Source organism: Papio anubis, chromosome 17 (genome assembly GCF_008728515.1).
Source record: "Papio anubis isolate 15944 chromosome 17, Panubis1.0, whole genome shotgun sequence".
Lineage (NCBI taxonomy): Eukaryota > Metazoa > Chordata > Mammalia > Primates > Cercopithecidae > Papio > Papio anubis.
Window position 1 is genome coordinate 54,360,903 of NC_044992.1, and position 18,449 is coordinate 54,379,351.

Below are 18,449 nucleotides of genomic sequence, written 5' to 3' on the forward strand. Positions count from 1 at the left end.
TCTCGAACTCCTGACCTCAGGTAATCTGCCTGCCTCAGCCTCCCAAAGTGCTGGGATTACAGACATGAGCCACTGCGCCCAGCCAGGAAATTTTTTAATTTTCTTCTTAATCTCTTCATTGACCCATGATCACTCAGAAGCATATTGTTCAATTTCAAAGTATCTATTTTCCAAAATTCTTCTTGTTATGAATTTCTAATTTTATTCCATTGTTGTCAGAGCTTCGCTATTATTTCCATTTTTTGAATGTTGTAAAGACTTCTTTTGTGACGTAACATGTGGTCGGTCCTTAAGAATGATCCATGTGCTGAGGAAAGAATGTGTATTCTGTAGCCATTGGATGAAATATCTAATAGATCCATCTGTTTTATAATGTAGACTAAATCCGATGTTTCTTTGTTGATTTTCTGTCTAAAAGATCTGTCCAATGCTAAAAGTGTTGAAGTCTCCAGTTACTGTTGTATTGGAGTCCATCCTTCTGTTTAGCTCTAATAATATTTGCTTTGTACATCTGGGTACTCCAGTGTTGCGTGTATATATATTTAAACTTATTATATCCTCCTGCTGAATGGACCCCTTTATTATCATATAGTCACCTTCTTTGTCTCTTCTTATAGTTTTGTCTTAAAATCTATTTTATCTGGTATAAGTATAGCCACTCCTGCTCTTTTTGGTTTCTTACTGGCATGGAATATCTTTTTCTATCCCTTATTTTCAGTCTGTGTGTGTCTTTATGGGTGAAGTGTATTTCTTGTAGGCAACAGAATCAATTAGTCTTTTTTTTGACTGGGGCTAGCGGTGTCCATTCAGTAACAGTAGGTGTTTTGGTTGGAGAGTTTAGTTCATTTACATTCAATGTTATTACCGCTAAGTGAAGACTTACTCCTGCCATTTTGTTATTTGTTTTCTGGCTGTATTGTGGTCTTCTCTTTCTTCTTTTCTTCCTTCCTATCTTCCTTTTAGTGAAGGTGATTTTTTGTGGTCATATGATTTAGTTTGTTTTTTATTTTTGTGTATTCATTGTATGATTGTTTTTGTTTGAGGTTTTCCATGAGGCTTGCAAATACTATCTTATAAGCCATTATTTTAACATGATAACTACTTAACACTTTTGCATAAGCAAACAAACAAGCAAAAATAAAACAAATAACGACTCTACACCTTAACTTCATCTCCCTGCTTTTAAACTTTTGTTGTTTCTATTTATATCTTTTTGTACTATGTCTTCAAAAGTTGTAGTTATCATTTTCGATCGGTCATTGTTTAGTTTTTCTACTTAAGAAAAGAGCAGTTTACACACCACAGTCACACTGTTATAATAGTCTCTTTTTCTGTGTACTTACTGTTACCAGTGAGTTTTCTACCTTCAGATGATTTCTTATTGTTCATTAACATCCTTTTCTTGTTGTAGCAAAAAATCAGAAACAACCTAAACATTCATCTACAGGAGAATGGATCAATTCATGTTGGAATAACATTATAATAGAATAATAAACAGTAGTTTAAATGAATAAAGAAGATCTTCATGTTTCAACACGGGCAAATGGCTTTTTTAAAAAGCAGAGAAAATTGAATTTAAAATGCAAGTGGCAAAGGAAACACATAACATATTTAAATTTTAAAATTATGCAAAACTACTTCACATATGCATGTACAATGTGCATGGGAATTATAAACACTGTATTTAAGACAGTGGTTCACATGAGAAAAAAAAACATAGTGCTGAGTAGTATGAAATACCTTAAATGTGAGGGAAAGTAATAAGGAGATAGATGAATATAAGGTACTCATTTGGCCTTCCCATTATTCACTACTAATTTCGTTGTGAATCCTGCAACCTCTCTAATACATAGATTCCATTTGATTTTTGGAAAACAGATGTATCGTTATTTAACCAGATAATCAACCGTATTGTTGAGAAATGTATCCCATACTCTCTTAGAGTTTATAAACTTAGTGGGGAAGATGTAATTACATGCCAAAAAAGTCAAGGAAAAGATGAGCTATCTATATGAGGAATTTAGTCAACTGTTGTCTGATATCTGTCTGAGATTAAATGACAACGTATAAATCAAATGTTTTGTATGATGCCTGGTACCAAAATAAAAGCTCTCAATAAACGTTAGCTATCATTATCGTTATTAGGAATAATATTGAGAGATTACTTTTTAATCCTATGTATTGGTCAAAATATGTCAATGATTGACCCAAGTTTGCATCCACTGATCAGTTAATTGGTTTAAAGGAAAGGATCCTAATTTTAATTCCATGGTCAATTTCATTTATATATTGATTCAACGAATTTTTTCTCTTTATGTAGAAAAATATAATCATGAATGGGCTTTAGCACATCCTCCTAAATCCTAATGCGCAGTTTATGAAAATGCGTACGTGTACTTTGTGGAAATAAAAGATCCATAGCTTTTCTCAACTTCCCAATGTGTATGCGTCTGAAAAAATAAAAACAAAAAACAATAGAGATTTTGTTTTAGAGTCTCTACATTTTCCTCACAGCCTGTGTCTTTCTGATTAGGGAAGGTTGATATAAAAAACCTGAAGACCGTTCTAGACAACATGGGAATCAAGCTCACAGATAAAGAACTTGAAGATCTGACACAAAGCCTGCCAGTCGGTGGTGAGCATGCTAGATATCACTGGTTTTTGGGTTTTGTGTTCTGTGTGCTTTTAGCATTAGAAGGAAAAGGAAAAAAGAACTTTTCATAATGCAAATGGCAAGATTAAATAAGACAGTCAGAGTAACAAAGTAGGGAAGGTAGTATTCTGAATACTAGCGGCATGGTCAATACAAGAGCCTTCCAAATTCTGAGGACAAGAAAGCTGACCCCTAGGAAAAAGCCACTTTTGAATTCCATCTTTCCATTATCAAATATAAGATTTGCTGTTTTATGGGTTATAAAGTCAAATTTACATTTTCTAAATAAGTTTATTTTCAATATTTATAATTGTTTCTTCATCTTCGTAACATATTCTGAGTAAATATTTATCAAATGACTAAAGTGCTTAACAAAATGCCCAGTATACTTCCTAAGTGCTGCTACTAGGTGTTATAATCATAGGAGGGAGAAGAGTGTTCTTGTGATATAACATGTTATGAGCTTCAAATTATGCCTTTGTGTTATAGCTGATAATAAGGTGGCTCTGAAAGCATTGGAGGATGAAGTGAAAGCTTTTACTGGTAAGAATTTGTTACACATGATTTGCAATAAATGATGATTTACACTAAAATTTTTAATAGTATTTTTCTAATATTCTATTTGTGGCTTATAAATTCACATATTTTCAATATTTTGATAAAATATCTGCCTTTACTAACAGATTAACATTATCTGCGTTTTATCAGTCAAAACGAAACAACTATTTCTTGATAACATCTTACATTCATTAGTACTGTTTTCCAATAAAATGGTTTCACCAGTATCTATAGACCCAAATAACTAGATGGACACAGTGAAAACAGGGTGAAGCATTAAAAGGATCAAAGTAATGAGTTCATTGCAAGCATCTAACCACCTAGTTTTACAAAAATGAAATATGTCATACTTGTTTTTTGACTTTTGCTTTTTATTATACTTTAAGTTCTAGGGTACATGTGTACAACGTGCAGGTTTGTTACATATGTATACATGTGCCGTGTTGGTTTGTTGCACCCATTAACTCGTCATTTACATTATTTCTCCTAATGCTATCCCTCCCCCACTCCCCCACATCACAACTGGCCCCGGGGTGTGATGTTCCCCTCGCTGTGTCCAACTGTTCTGTTTGTTCAGTTCCCCCGTATGAGAACATGCAGTGTTTGGTTTTCTGTTCTTGTGATAGTTTGCTCAGAATGATGGATTCCAGCTTCATCCGTGTTGTTACAAAGGACACCAACTCATCCTTTTTTTATGGCTGCATAGTATTCCATGGTGTACATGTGCCACATTTTCTTAATCCAGTCTATCACTGATGGACATTGGGGTTGGTTCCAAGTCTTTGCTATTGTGAATAGTGCCGCCATAAACATACGTGTGTGTGTGTGTCTTTATAGTAGCATGATATATAATCCTTTGGGTATATACCCAGTAATGGGATTGCTAGGTCAAGTGATATTTCTAGTTCTAGATCCTTGAGGAATAGCTACAGTGTCTTCCACAATGGTGGAACTAGTTTACACTCCCGCCAGCAGTATAAAAGCCTTCCTATTTCTCCACATCCTCTCCAGCACCTGTTGTTTCCTGACTTTTTAATGATCACCATTCTAACTGATGTGACATGGTATCTCATTGTGGTTTTGATTTGCATTTCTCTGATGGTGAGTGATGATGAGCATTTTTTCATGTGCCTGTTGGCTGTGTAAATGTCTTCTTTTGAGAAGTGTCTGTCCATATCCTTTGCTCACTTTTTGATGGGGTTGTTTCTTCTTGTGTATTTGGTTGAGTTCTTGTAGGTTCTGGATATTAGCCCTTTGTCAGATGGGTAGATTGCAAAAATGTTCTCCCATTCTGCAGGTTGCCTGTTCACTCTGATGGTGGTTTCTTTTGCTGTCAGAAGCTCTTTAGTTTAATTAGATGCATTTGTCAATTTTGGCTTTTGTGCCTTTGCTTTTGGTGTTTTAGACATGAAGTCCTTGCCCATACCTATGTCCTGAATACTATTGGCTAGGTTTTCTTCTAGGGTTTTTATGCTTTTAGGTCTAACATTTAAGTCTCTCACTCATCTTAAATTAATTTTTGTATGAGGTGTAAGGAAGGGATCATTTCAGCTTTCTACATATGGCTAGCCGGTTTTCCCAGCACTATTTCTTAAATAGGGAATCCTTTTCCCATTTCTTGTTTTTGTCAGGTTTTTCAAAGATCAGATGGTTGTAGATGTGTGGTATTATTTCTGAGGTCTCTGTTCTGTTCCATTGGTCTATATCTCTTTTTTGGTGCCTGTACCATGCTGTTTTGGTTACTGTAGCCTTGTAGTGTAGTTTGAAGTCAGGTAGCATCATGCCTCCAGCTTTGTTCTTTTGGCTTAGGATTGTCTTGGCAATGAGGGCTCTTTTTTTGGTTCCATATGAACTTTAAAGTAGTTTTTTCCAATTCTGTGAAGAAAGTCATTGGTAGCTTAATGGGGATGGCATTGAATCTATAAATTACCTTGGGCAGTATGACCATTTTCATGATATTGATTCTTCCTATCCATGAACATGGAAAGTTCTTCCATTTGTTTGTGTCCTCTTTTATTTCAAGGAGCAGTGATTTGTAGTTCTACTTGAGGAGGTCCTTCACATCCCTTGTAAGTTGGATTCCTAGGTATTTTATTCTCTTTGAAGCTACTGTGAATGGGAGTTCACTCATGATTTGGCTCTCTGTTTTTCTCTTATTGGTGTATAAGAATGCTTGTGATTTTTGCACCTTGATTTTGTATCCTGAGACTTCGCTGAAGTTGCTTGTCAGCTTAAGGAGATTTCGGGCTGAGACGATGGGGTTTTTTAACTATACAATCATGTCATCTGCAAACAGGGACAATTTGACATCCTCTTTTCCTAATTCAATGCCCTTTATTTCTTTCTCTTGCCTGATTACCTGGCCAGAACGTCCAACAATATGTTGAATAGGAGACACTATGTTGAATAGGAGTGGTGAGAGAGGGCATCCCTGTCTTGTGCCAGTTTTCAAAGGGAATGCTTCCAATTTTTGCCCATTCAGTATGATATTGGCTGTTGGTTTGTCATAAATAGTTCTTATTATTTTGGGATACATTCCATTAATACCAAATTCATTGAGAATTTTTAGCATGAAGCACTGTTGAATTTTGTCAAAGGCCTTTTCTGCATCTATTGAGATAATCATGTGGTTTTTGTCTTTGGTTTTGTTTATATGCTGGATTACATTTATTGATTTGTATATATTGAACCAGCCTTGCATCCCAGAGATGAAGCCAACTTGATCATGGTGGATAAGCTTTTTGATGTCCTGCTGGATTCAGTTTGCCAGTATTTTATGGAGGATTTTTGCATCGATGTTTATCAGGCATATTGGTCTAAAATTCTCTTTTTTTGTTGTGTCTCTACCAGGCTTTTCTATCTGGATGATGTTAGGCTCATAAAATGAGTTAGGAAGGATTCCCCTTTTTCTATTGATTCGAATGCTTTCAGAAGGAATGATACCAGCTCCTCTTTGTACCTCTGGTAGAATTTGGCTGTGAATCCGTCTGGTCCTCGATTTTTTTTGGTTGGTAGGCTATTAATGATTGCCTCAATTTCAGAGCCTGTTATTGGTCTACTCAGGGATTCAACTTCTTCCTGGTTTAGTCTTAGGAGAGTGTATGTGTCCAGGAATTTATCCATTTCTTCTAGGTTTTCTAGTTTATTTGTGTAGCAGTGTTTATAGTATTCTCTGATGGTAGTTTGTATTTCTGTGGGGTTGGTGGTGATATCCCCTTTATCATTTTTTGTTGCATCTATTTGGTTCTTCTCTCTTTTCTTCTTTATTAGTCTTGCTAGTGGCCTATCTGTTTTGTTGATCTTTTCAAAGAACCAGCTCCTCGATTCATTGATTGTTTGAAGGGTTTTTTGTGTCTCTATCTCCTTCAGTTCTGCTCTGATCTTAGTTATTTCTTGCCTTCTGCTAGCTTTTGAATGTGTTTGCTGTTGCTTCTCTAGTTCTTTTAATTGTGATGTTAGGGTGTCAATTTTAGATCTTTCCTGCATTCTCTTGTGAACATTTAGTGCTATAAATTTCCCTCTACATACTGCTTTAAATGTGTCCCAGAGATTCTGGTTTGTTGTATCTTTGTTGTCATTGGTTTCAAGGAACATCTTTATTTCTGCCTTCATTTCGTTATGTACCCAGTAGTCATTCAGGAGCAGGTTGTTTAGTTTCCATGTAGTTGAGCAGTTTTGAGTGGGTTTCTTAATCCTGAGTTCTAATTTGATTGCCCTGTGGTCTGAGAGACAGTTTGTTATAAGTTCTGTTCTTTTTCATTTGCTGAGGAGTGCTTTACTTCCCCCTATGCGTTCAATTTTGGAATGAGTGTGATGTGGTGCTGAGAAGAATGTATATTCTGTTGATTTGGGGTGGAGAGTTCTGCAGATGTCTATCAGGTCCACTTGGTGCAGAACTGAGTTCAATTCCTGGATATCCTTGTTAACATTCTGTCTCATTGATCTGTCTAATATTGACAGTGGGCTGTTAAAGTCTCCCATTATTATTCTGTGGGAGTCTAAGTCTCCTTGTAAGTCTCTAAGGACTTGCTGTATGAATCTGAGTGCTTCTGTATTGGGTGCATATATATTTAGCATAGTTAGTTCTACTTGTTGAATTGATCCCTTTACCATTATATAATGGCCTTCTTTGTCTCTTTTGATCTTTGTTGGTTTAAAGTCTGTTTTATCAGAGACTAGGATTGCAACCCCTGCCTTTTTTGTGTTCTCCATATGCTCGGTAGATCTTCCTCCATCCCTTTATTTTGAGCCTATGTGTGTCTCTGTATGGGAGATGGGTCTCCTGAATATAGCAAACTGATGGATCTTGACTCTTTATCCAATTTGCCAGTGTGTTACTTTTAATTGGAGCATTAGGCCATTTACATTTAAGGTTAATATTGTTATGTGTGAAGTTGATCCTGTCATTATGATGTTAGCTGGTTATTTTGCTCATTAGTTGATGCAGTTTCTTCCTAGCATCAATGGTCTCTACATTTTGGCATGTTTTTGCAGTGGCTGGTACTGGTTGTTCCTTTCCATGTTTAGTGCTTCCTTCAGGAGCTCTTGTAGGGCAGGCCTGGTGATGACAACATCTCTCAGCATTTGCTTGTTTGGAAAGGATTTAATTTCTCCTTCACTTATGAAACTTAGTTTGGCTGGAGATGAAATTCTGGGTTGAAATTCTTTTCTTTAAGAATGTTGAATATTGGCCCCCACTCTCTTCTGGCTTGTAGAGTTTCTGCCGAGAGATCCGCTGTTAGTCTGATGGGCTTCCCTTTGTGAGTAACCCAACCTTTCTCTCTGGCTGCCCTTAACATTTTTTCCTTCATTTGAACTTTGGTGAATCTGACAATTATGTGTCTTGGAGTTGCTCTTCTCGAAGAGTATCTTTGTGGTGTTCTCTGTATTTCCTGAATTTGAATGTTGGCCTATCTTGCTAGGTTGGGGAAGTTTTCCTGGATAATATCCTGCAGAGTGTTTTCCGACTTGGTTCTATTCTCCCCGTCACTTTCAGGTACACCAATCAGACGTAGATTTGGCCTTTTCACATAATCCTATATTTCTTGGAGGCTTTGTTCGTTTCTTTTTCCTCTAAACTTCTTGCTTTATTTCATTCATTTGATCTTCAATCACTGATACCCTTTCTTCCAGTTTATCAAATCGGTTACTGAAGCTTGTGCATTTGTCATGTAGTTCTCATGCCATGGTTTTCAGCTCTATCAGGTCATTTAAGGACTTCTCTACATTGGTTATTTTAGTTACCCATTCATCAAATATTTTTTCAAGGTTTTTAGCTTCTTTGCAATGGGTTCGACTTCCTTCTTTAACTTGGAGAAGTTTGATCATCTGAAGCCTCCTTCTCTCAACTCATCAAAGTCATTCTCCATTCAGCTTTGTTCCATTGCTGGTGAGGAGCTGCGTTCCTTTGGAGGGGGAGAGGCTCTCTGATTATTAGAGTTTTCAGCTTTTCTGCTCTGTTTTTTCCCCATCTTTGTGGTTTTATTTACCTTTGGCCTTTGATGATGGTGACGTACAGATGGGGTTTTGGTGTGGATATCCTGTTTGTTAGTTTTCCTTCTAACAGTCAGGACCCTCAGCTGCAGGTCTGTTGGAGTTTGCTGTAGGTCCACTCCAGACCCTGTTTGCCTGGGTATCAGCAGCAGAGGCTGCAGAAGAGTGAATTTGCTGAACAGCAAATGTTGCTGCCTGATTGTTCCTCTGGAAGCTTCGTCTCAGAGGGGTACCCGGCCATGTGAGGTGTAAGGTGACAGTCTGCCCCTGGTGGGGGGGTGTCTCCCAGTTAGGCTACTCAGGGGTCAGGGACCCACTTGGGCAGGCAGTCTGTCCGTTCTCAGATCTCAAACTCCATGCTTGGGAACCACTACTCTCTTCAAAGCTGTCGGACAGGGACATTTAAATCTGCAGAGGTTTCTGCTGCCTTTTGTTGGCTATGTCCTGTCCCCAGAGGTGGAGTCTACAGAGGCAGACAGGCCTCCTTGAGCTGCGGTGGGCTCCACCCAGTTCAAGCTTCCCAGCCACTTTGTTTACCTACTCAAGCCTCAGTAATGGTGGGTGCCCCTCCCCCAGCCTTGCTGCCACCTTGCAGTTATATCTCAGACTGCTGTGCTAGCAATGAGGGAGGCCCCGTGGGGCCTGGGACACTCTGAGCCAGGCACGGGATATAATCTCCTGGTGTGCCGTTTGCTAAGACCCTTGGAAAAGCGAAGTATTAGGGTGGGAGTGACCCAATTTTCCAGGTGCTGTGTGTCACGATTCCCCTTGGCTAGGAAAGGGAATTCCCTTACCCCTTGAGCTTCCCGGGTGAGGCAATGCGTTGCCCTGCTTCAGTTCTCGCTCAGTGGGCTGCACCCACTGTCCTGCACCCACTGTCTGACATGCCCTGGTGAGATGAACCCAGTACCTCAGTTGGAAATGCAGAAATCACCCATCTTCTGTGTCACTCATGTTGGGAGCTGGAGGCTGGAGCTGTTCCTATTCAGCCATCTTGGAACTGCCCCTCTGTTTCAAAGATTAAAAGGATGCTGGCCAGGCATGGTGGCTCATGCCTGTAATCCCAGCACTTTAGGAGACTGAGGCAGGTGGATCACTTGAGGTCAGGAGTTCGAGACCAGCCTGGCCAACATAGAGAAACCCTGTCTCTACTGAAAATACAAAAATTAGCCGGGTATGGTGGCATGTGCCTCTAATCCCAGCTACTAGGGAGGCTGAGGCAGGAGAATCTCTTGAACCAGGGAGGCAGAGGTTGTAGTGAGCCAAGATTATGCCACTGCACTCCAGCCTGGGCAACAGAGGGCAACAGAGCAAGACTCTGTCTCAAAAAAAAAAAAGATACTGTAGTAGGTAGTGATGTAATTTTACCAGAAAATCATACCAGAACACACTTTTAGAAGTTAGCATTTATTCATTGCTTATCCTAAAAATTATGGAATAGTTATAACTTGAATTTCCTTAAATATAAGATCATATAAACTTATTTGATCATTTGCATTTTTATTCTCCAATCAAACCTTTTAGATCATTTTTATTTATTATTTACTATTAAATCATGGTCCTCATTTTAACTGGATTTATTTTCATTGGTTATCTATCCAGCAATAAATCTTCAATGGAAAGGACCTCCTGTACAATATGTCTTTTTTTTTCAGAGTTCACGTTATTGCTTCTCTCTGATTAAACTTTGTATTACAGCCTACGAGAAAGTTGATCTGGAAAAACTGATGAATAAAGTAGAAGCTGTTGCAAGTGAGAAAGAAGTGACCAAATATATATTATTCTGATTTTTTTTCAGTCAACTGATTTTACTTTTCTTAAATTAAAGATTTTAAAAGAATGATATTTTGTTTTAAAAGGCTGCTCAAAGCAAATGAAAACACACTTCATTTAAGGACAAAAAAGAATTATATATTTATGTCTAAGAATATCAGACAGTTTCTTTAACTTGTTTTGTTAGGCCTTTTGATTAAACTAGAGGTCCAAGCTCATTCTTATTCAGCTTTATGATTATCTTCAGACATGAATGCCGAGAAAATTAGCAATGGAAACCTTAACACTTGAGAGTATACTTTTCATACATTTAACCAACTGTTTGCTGATCACATAAATAATAAATGTTATTTATAAAGTAAATATAAATACTAAATGTATGATTCCAATTCTTTACACATATTTTATATGTGTTCCAGTTAATTTTAATGTCTTTTAAAATTAGATTGTTTTTTAAAATAATTTAAACTTTTATTTTAGATTCAAGGGGTATATGTGCAGGTTTGTTACATGGGCACATTCTGTGATGCTGAGGTTTGGGGCACAAATGATCCCATCACCCGTTGTGAGCATAGTACCCAATAGGTAGATTTTCAACCCGCATTCCCCTCCCCACTACCCTCTCTAGTAGTCCCTAGTTCTATTTTTGCCATTTTTATGTCCATGTGTACCCAGTGTTTACCTCACTTATAAGTGAGAACACACAGTATTTAGTTTTCTGTTCCTGTATTAATTTGCTTAGGATAATGGCCTCCAGCTCTATTGTTGCTTCAAAGGGAACAATCTCATTCTTTTTATGGCTGCATAGTATTCTGTGGTGTGTATGTAACACATTTTCTTTATCAGTCCACTATTGATGGGCACCTAGGTTGATTCCATGTATTTTCTGTGGTGGACATATGAGTGTCTGTATCTTCTTAGTAGAACAATTTATTTTCTTCAGGATGTATACCCAGTAATGGGATTGCTGGGTTGAATAGTAATTCTGTTTTAAGTTTTTTGAGAAATCTCCAAACTGCTTTCCACAGTGGCCAAACTAATTTACATTCTGATCAACAGTGTATAAGTATTCCCCTTTCTCTGCAACCTTGCCAGCATCTGTTGTTTTTGACTTTTTAATAAAGGCCATTCTGCCTGGTGTGAGATATCTCATTGTGGCTTTGATTTGCATTTATCTGATGACTAGTGATGTTAAGCATTTTTTTCCTATGCTTGTTGGCTGTATGTATGTCTTCTTTTGAAAAGCGTCTGTTCATGTCTTTTGCCCACTTTTGAATAGAATTATTTGTTTTTGCCTGTTGATTTAAGTTACTTATAGATTCTGGATATTAGACCTTTGCCATATGCATAGTTTGTGAATATTTTCTCCCATTCTGTAGGTTGTCTGTTTACTCTGTTGATGGTTTTTCTCACAGTGCAGAAGCTCTTTAGCTTAATAAGGTCCCATTTGTCCATTTTTGTTTTTGTCACAATTGCTTTTTGCATCATAAATTATATTCCAAGACCAATGTCTGGAATGGCATTTCCTAGGTCTTCTTCCAGAATGCTTACAGGGTTTTTTTGTTGCTGCTTGGGATTTTTTCTTCAAACAGTCTCACTCTGTTGCCCAGGCTGGAGTGCAGCTGGAGTGCAGTGGCACTGTCACAGCCCACCACAGCCTCAACCTCCTAGGCTCAAGCAGTCCTCCCCCTTTAGCCTCCCGAGGAGCTGGGACTACAAACACACACCACCACAGGGTTTCACTATGTTGCCCAGGATGGTCTTGAACTCCTGAGCTCAAAGGATCCTCCTGCCTTGGCCTCCCAAAGTAGCATTCTTATAGTCTGATGTCTTGCATTTAAATCTTTCATTCATTTCTAATTACTTTTTATATATGGTGAAAGGCAAATGTGCAGTTTCATTCTTCTGCATGTGGCTAGCCTGTTCTGAGAACTACCATTCTGATAAATGGCTAGCCAATTATCCAAGCACCATTTGTTGACTAGGGCCTTCTTTCCCCATTGCTTCTTTTTGTCAGCTTTGTTGAAGATCAGATGGCTGTTGATCTGTGGCTTTATTTCTGGGTTCTCTATTCTGTTCCATTGGTCTATGTGCCTGTTCTCATATGTGTACCATGCTGTTTTGGTTACTGTAGTCTTATAGCATAGTTTGAAGTCAGGTAATGTGACACCTCCAGTTTTGCTTTTTTTAATTAATTACGCTATTTTTGAATGAAATGATTGTGTCCAGTTTCCTAGACCTTAACTTTGGCTTATCAATGTTTCAGCAACAAAACATGATGCCACATTTTATTAATAAGCCTGTAATCTCACTTTTCCAGATTAATCAAAGATATTTATTTAGCATTAATAGAAAATATAATTATTATTTAGAATAATTAGGTAGTTCTTTAAAATCTCATGTGTTACCATTTCTATCTGTTTGAAGGAGAGGAAGTTGATGTCAATGACATGAAAACAATTCTAGGAAACATGGGGATAGAGCTTACGGATAAAGAACTCACAGAACTGGTAAATAATCTGCCAGTTGATGGTGAGTATTTCAAATAAAAATGTAATCTTCCAGGGAGGCTTACTGTTAAACTTTGAAAACTTCTAAAACTATCTAACTTTAAAAATAATCTATGACCCATGTTGTGTAATTTTAAAATGACCCCATTATATTTTTAAAGATTATTTGTGCCATTCAACTTTTATTTTGAGAATCAACAATTGTGTCATGTTTTCTGTCATCAGGGTTCAGTTATATCTTTTATTACTTTTGATTCTACTGAAAGATCTAAAATTTAAGCCAGGATAAATGAGAAAAAGAAAGAAAAGGGAGTGATCTAATAGGGGAAAATGGAAAATCACAAAATAAGAAGAAGAAAGGATATGTTTCAACATGGTAGAGTGTCAGTATTAACTGCCTATATTAATAAAGTTACAACTTTCTCCACAGGCTATATAATTTCATTGGTTTTCAGTAAGTCAGAAAATTTATAAGGCAGTTCATAAAGTATGTCTTTCTGAAATTATTGGTTTTATATTTTCTGTAAAGCCCCACATTGCTCTTGTGTGATCTGAACAGTGCTTCTTCTTACAGATGGAAAGGTCTATCAGAAAAGATTGCTGGACGGTATAAAGTTTCTTAGAGGTGAGGGAGATGCTTAATAAAATGCTGATTAATCTGAGATTATAATGTATGGCATTTACATAATTTCCTTGTTATTAAATTGTGAATCCTGCCACATAACATGTATATTATTACATACTTTTGTTTCTTTTATACATTAGCCTCTACTTTAAGAGATCACTTCTTATAGTGTAACTTGGAAAGAATTCCCATGCTCTCTTGGGATTTTCCAAATTTTGACAGAAGAAATTATTACTGTCAAGGTTGCACAGCAAAAAGTAAAGGGAAATTACTTTTTTTTTTTTTTTTTTTCTTTTCTTTTTTTTTTAAGTTCCCAAAGTTATGCATAATGCAGCAGAATTGTTGCATGTAGAGCATGAAAGATGTTGGTGCTGCATCCACCAAACCTACAAGCACCCATCAACCATCATTTACATCAGGTATAACTCCCAATGCAACTTTCCCCTTCCTCCCCTTCATAATAGGCCCCCGGGTGTGTGATGTTCCTTCCCGAAATCCAAGATTCATTATTGAAGTTCCCACCTCCATGAGTGAGAATATTATGTAAGCCTATTTTCTGTTCTTGAGATAGTTTGCTGAGAATGATGGTTTTCAGTGCTGCATCCATGCCCTGCCAAAGCACACACAAACCATCCTTTATATTGCATAGCATTCATGGGTGTATATGTGCCATACATTTTAATCCGTCTGTCACTGATGTATTTAAGGTTGATTCAAGTTTTGCTATTGTCAGAATGAGGCTGCAGTAAACATATAATGGCATGTGTCTTCATAGTATGATTTGTCCTTTTGGGTGAAGTAATTCAGTAATGGATGATGGGTCATATGGTATTTAATTTGATCCTTTCCAGAATTGCCATACTGTTTTCCATAATGGTTGGAATCTAGTTACATAATCCCCACCACAGTGTAAAAGTGTTCATTTCCACATCTCTCCACCCGTTGTTTCCTGACTTTTAATGATTTATTCTAACTGTACAGATGGTATCTCAGCTGCTTTTGATTTTGGTATTTCTGATGGCCAGTGATGATGAGTATTTTTCATGTGTTCATGGCTGTATGAATGTTCCTCTTCTGAGAAACGTCTGTTCATGCTTTGCCTAATTTTTGATGTAAGGTTTGTTTTTCTTTTGTAAATCATGGAGTTCTTGTAGGCCTGAGATATTAGCCCTTTCTATGTCGATGAGTAGATTTTCAAAACATTTTCTCCTAGCTCTCCCAGGCTGCCTGTTCACTTGATGGTAGTTTTGCTGTGCAGTTTTGTTTATACAAACCACCCAGACTGTGTCTAGTTAATTTTGTATTTTTAGTAGAGACAAGTGCTTCACCACGCTGGCCAGGCTTGGCCTTGAACTCCTGACCTCAGGTGATTTACTCAAGCCTGGACTCCTAAAGTGCTGGGATTACAGCTGTGAGCCACCACCCATGCTTGCTTAAATTTTAATGAGATAAAGACTAGTCTTTCTCTTGAAGATAATGACTTTTTAATTTATTTATTATTATTATACTTTAAGTTAGTAAATATGTGCATAACATGGTTTGTTACATTTGTGCCATGTTAATTGCTGCACTCCATCAACTGTCATTTGGCATCAGGTATAAATTCCCCATCATGCAATCCTTCCCCCTCCTCCCCATGATAGCCCCTCTCACCTCCCTTCCTGAGTCTCAAGTGGATCTCAAGAGTCTGGGCTCCACCCCATGAGTGAGAACATGTGCTTTGGTTTTCTGTTCTGTGATAGTTTGCTGTTGAATGATGAGTTTGGCTGCATCTATGTCTCCACAAAGCGACGCAACTCCATCCTTTTTATGGCTGCTGTGTACAGTATTCCCATGGTGTATGTGCCATATTTTCAATCCAATCTGTCAACATTTTGACATTTAAGGATTCTGCCTGCTAGGAATAGTTGCAACAAGAGCAATGCAGTATGTGGCCCAGAGAAAAGTATACACTTATAATCCTTGTATATCTCAGTAATGGATGTAATAATAAGGAAGATCTAGTCGATCCCGCAGGAATTCCATACTGTTTTCCAAGTGGTTGAACTAGTTTATATGCCAATCCCACCAAATAGTGTAAAAGTGTTCCTGTACCCACATCTCTCTCCACCTGTTGTTTCGACTTTTAATGATCTATTCTAACTGGTGTGAGATGGTATCTCATTGTTTTCATTTGTATTTCTCGATGGCTGATGAGCATATTTTTCATATATGTCTGTTGGCTGCAGAATGTCTTCTTTGAGAAATGTCTGGTTCATATCCTTTGCCCACTTTTTGATGGGGTTGTTTGTTTTTCTTTGTAAATTGTTGAGTTCTTTTGGCATTCTGACACAGGCCTGTCAGATGAGTAGATTGCAAAAATTTTCTCCCCATTCTGTATGTCAACTGCTCTGATGGTAGTTTTCTCTTTGCTGTGTGCAGTTTCTTAGCTAATTAGATCCATTTGTCAATTTTAGCTTTTTAGCTGCTGCTGTTTTTGGTGCTTTAGATGAAGTCTTGCCTGCTCATGTCCTGAATGGTGTCACCTAGGTTTTCCTCTAGGATTTTTATGTGCTAGGGTCTAACATTTAAGCCTCTGAATCCATCTTGGACACTTTTCATAAGGAGTATAAAAAGGATCCAGTTTCAGCTTTCTTCTAACATGGCTAGCTAATTCTTCCAGCACTATTTATTAAATAGGGAACTTTCCCCATTTCTTTTGTCTTTTCCCCAGGCTTGTCAAAGATCGATGCATGTGGTATTATTTCTATATGACCTGTTCTGTTCCATTGGTCTGTTCATATATCTCTGTTTTGGTACCCAGTACCATGCTGTTTTGGTTAACACACATTGTAGCCTTTGGTAGTATAGCTTGGAAGTCAGGTAGAAGTGGATGCCTCCAGCTTTGTTCTTTTGACTTAGGATTGTCTTGGAGATGCGGTTCTTCTCTTTTTAACTCCATATGAACTTTAAAGCAGTTTTTCCAATTTGAAGAAACCATTGGTAGTTTGATGGGGATGGCATTGAATCTATAAATTACCTTGGGCAGTATGTATTTTCACTTATATTGATTCTGTCCAATATATTGGTATATTCCTTCCATTTGCTTGTGTCCTTTTATTTCACTGAGCAGTGGGTTTGTAGTTCTCTCCTGACATTATGTCCTTGTCCTCAAGTTGGACTTGTAGCACGGATCTTCTTCTTTGAAGCACCAGAAATGGTGTTCATTCAAGGATTTGTTGCCTGTACATCTGTTATTGCATAAGAATGCTTTGTGATTTTGTAAGACATTCTTAGGTCCTGAGATCTTGAAGGAAGTTGCTTATGATATCAGCTTATGAGATTTTAAATATATAATTGGCTTTTAAATATACAATCATGTCATCTGCAAACAGGACAATTTAGTTTTCTTTTTCCTAACTGAATTACCCTTGATTTCTTTCTGTCTAATTGCCCTCAAAGGAACTTCCCTGGCACCATAAGGATGAGTGGTGGAGGATGTTCCTGTCTTTGCCAGTTTTCTGCACGCTTTTGCCCACAGCAGATGTTGGCTGTGGGGTTTGTTTTGCAATAGCTCTTACATTATGAGGCGCTCCATCATGCAATCGACTATTGAGCGCGCTGGCATGGGCAAAATGCTAGCCTTTGCTTCAAAAAGTTTTTCTGCACATATTAGAGATAATCATGTGGTTCTTACTTCCGGGTCTGTTTATGCTAGATTATGTTTATTGATTTAACAAAGAACGCCTTGCATCCCAGGGATGAAGTCACCTGATCATGGTGGATAAGCTTTTGATGTGTGCTAAGTTGAACTGGGTTGCCACAGTATTTTATTGAGGATTTTTAATCATGTTCATCAGGGGATATTGGTCTAAATTCTTTTTGTTGTGTTCCTGCCAGGCTTTGGTATCAGGATACGTTGGCCCCATAAATGAGAGTTAGGGAGGATTCTCTTTTTCTATTGATTGGAATAAGCCTCTGTGGGAAGGAAGGAATAACTCTCCTCCTTATACCAGAATTCAGCTGTATCCATCTTTGTCCTGACTTGGCTGGTGGGGTTGGCTAATTATTGCCCCAATTTCAGAAGTTCGCCATTATTCATATTCAGGATTCAACCTCTCCCCTACTGGCTGTCTTGGAAGAGTGTGGGCACCACAGAAATTATCCATTTCTTTCAGGTTTCTTTCCAGTTTGATGCGGTTATAGAGGTGTTTATAGTATTCTCTGATGGTAGTTGTAGGCTTCTTGTAAATGTAGTATCCTTATCATTTTTATCATGCTGATTGATTCTTTTCTTTTCTTCTTTTGTTAGTCTTATGGTGGAATTCATCAATTTTATGATCTTTTCAAAAACTAAATCGGATTCATTGATTTTGAGGGCTTTTGCCCCTATCTCCTTCAGTCTGCTCACCCATATTTCTTGCCTTCAAGGCTTCAGAATGTGTGCTTGTTTTGCTTCTCTTAGTTCTTTTAATTATGAAAGGAGTGTTACTTTTGATCTTTTCTCCCAGTTTTCTCTTCAGGGCATTTATAGCTACAGTAAATTTCTCGTACACTGTTTTTAAATAAACTGTAGAGATCGGTATAAGAATCTTGTTCTGCTTGGTTTCAAAGAACATCTTGCTTCCTGGCCTTCTCTCTCTCATTTCATGGTGTACCTGTAGCTGCTATCTAGCTTCCATGAAGTTGAAGGGCTTTGATTGAGTTTGTCCTGGAGTCTAGTTTGTACTGTATCTTGAGATGGCTCTGTTATAATTTCTGTTCCCCTGTACATTTCCATGAGTGAGTGTTACCTAGTCACTGAGTATAATAATTTTGGAGTGGGGTAATATGTAGAAAGCTGAGAAGTAATGTGCAT

The 18,449-nt window shown here is 37.7% G+C and overlaps 1 protein-coding gene across 10 annotated transcripts in view; it reads left to right on the forward strand.

Moving 5' to 3' along the window:
- Window positions 1–18,449, forward strand: part of LOC103878903 (EF-hand calcium-binding domain-containing protein 3) — a 514,301-nt gene that overhangs the window by 290,783 nt on the left and 205,069 nt on the right. For all 10 annotated transcript variants that reach the window (XM_031657656.1, XM_031657654.1, XM_021929308.2 and 7 more), the window contains 4 exons: window positions 2,534–2,635; window positions 3,143–3,196; window positions 12,905–13,009; window positions 13,562–13,612. In XM_031657656.1, coding sequence (XP_031513516.1) covers window positions 2,534–2,635; window positions 3,143–3,196; window positions 12,905–13,009; window positions 13,562–13,612 — 312 coding nt within the window. The remainder of the gene's footprint in view (window positions 1–2,533; window positions 2,636–3,142; window positions 3,197–12,904; window positions 13,010–13,561; window positions 13,613–18,449) is intronic.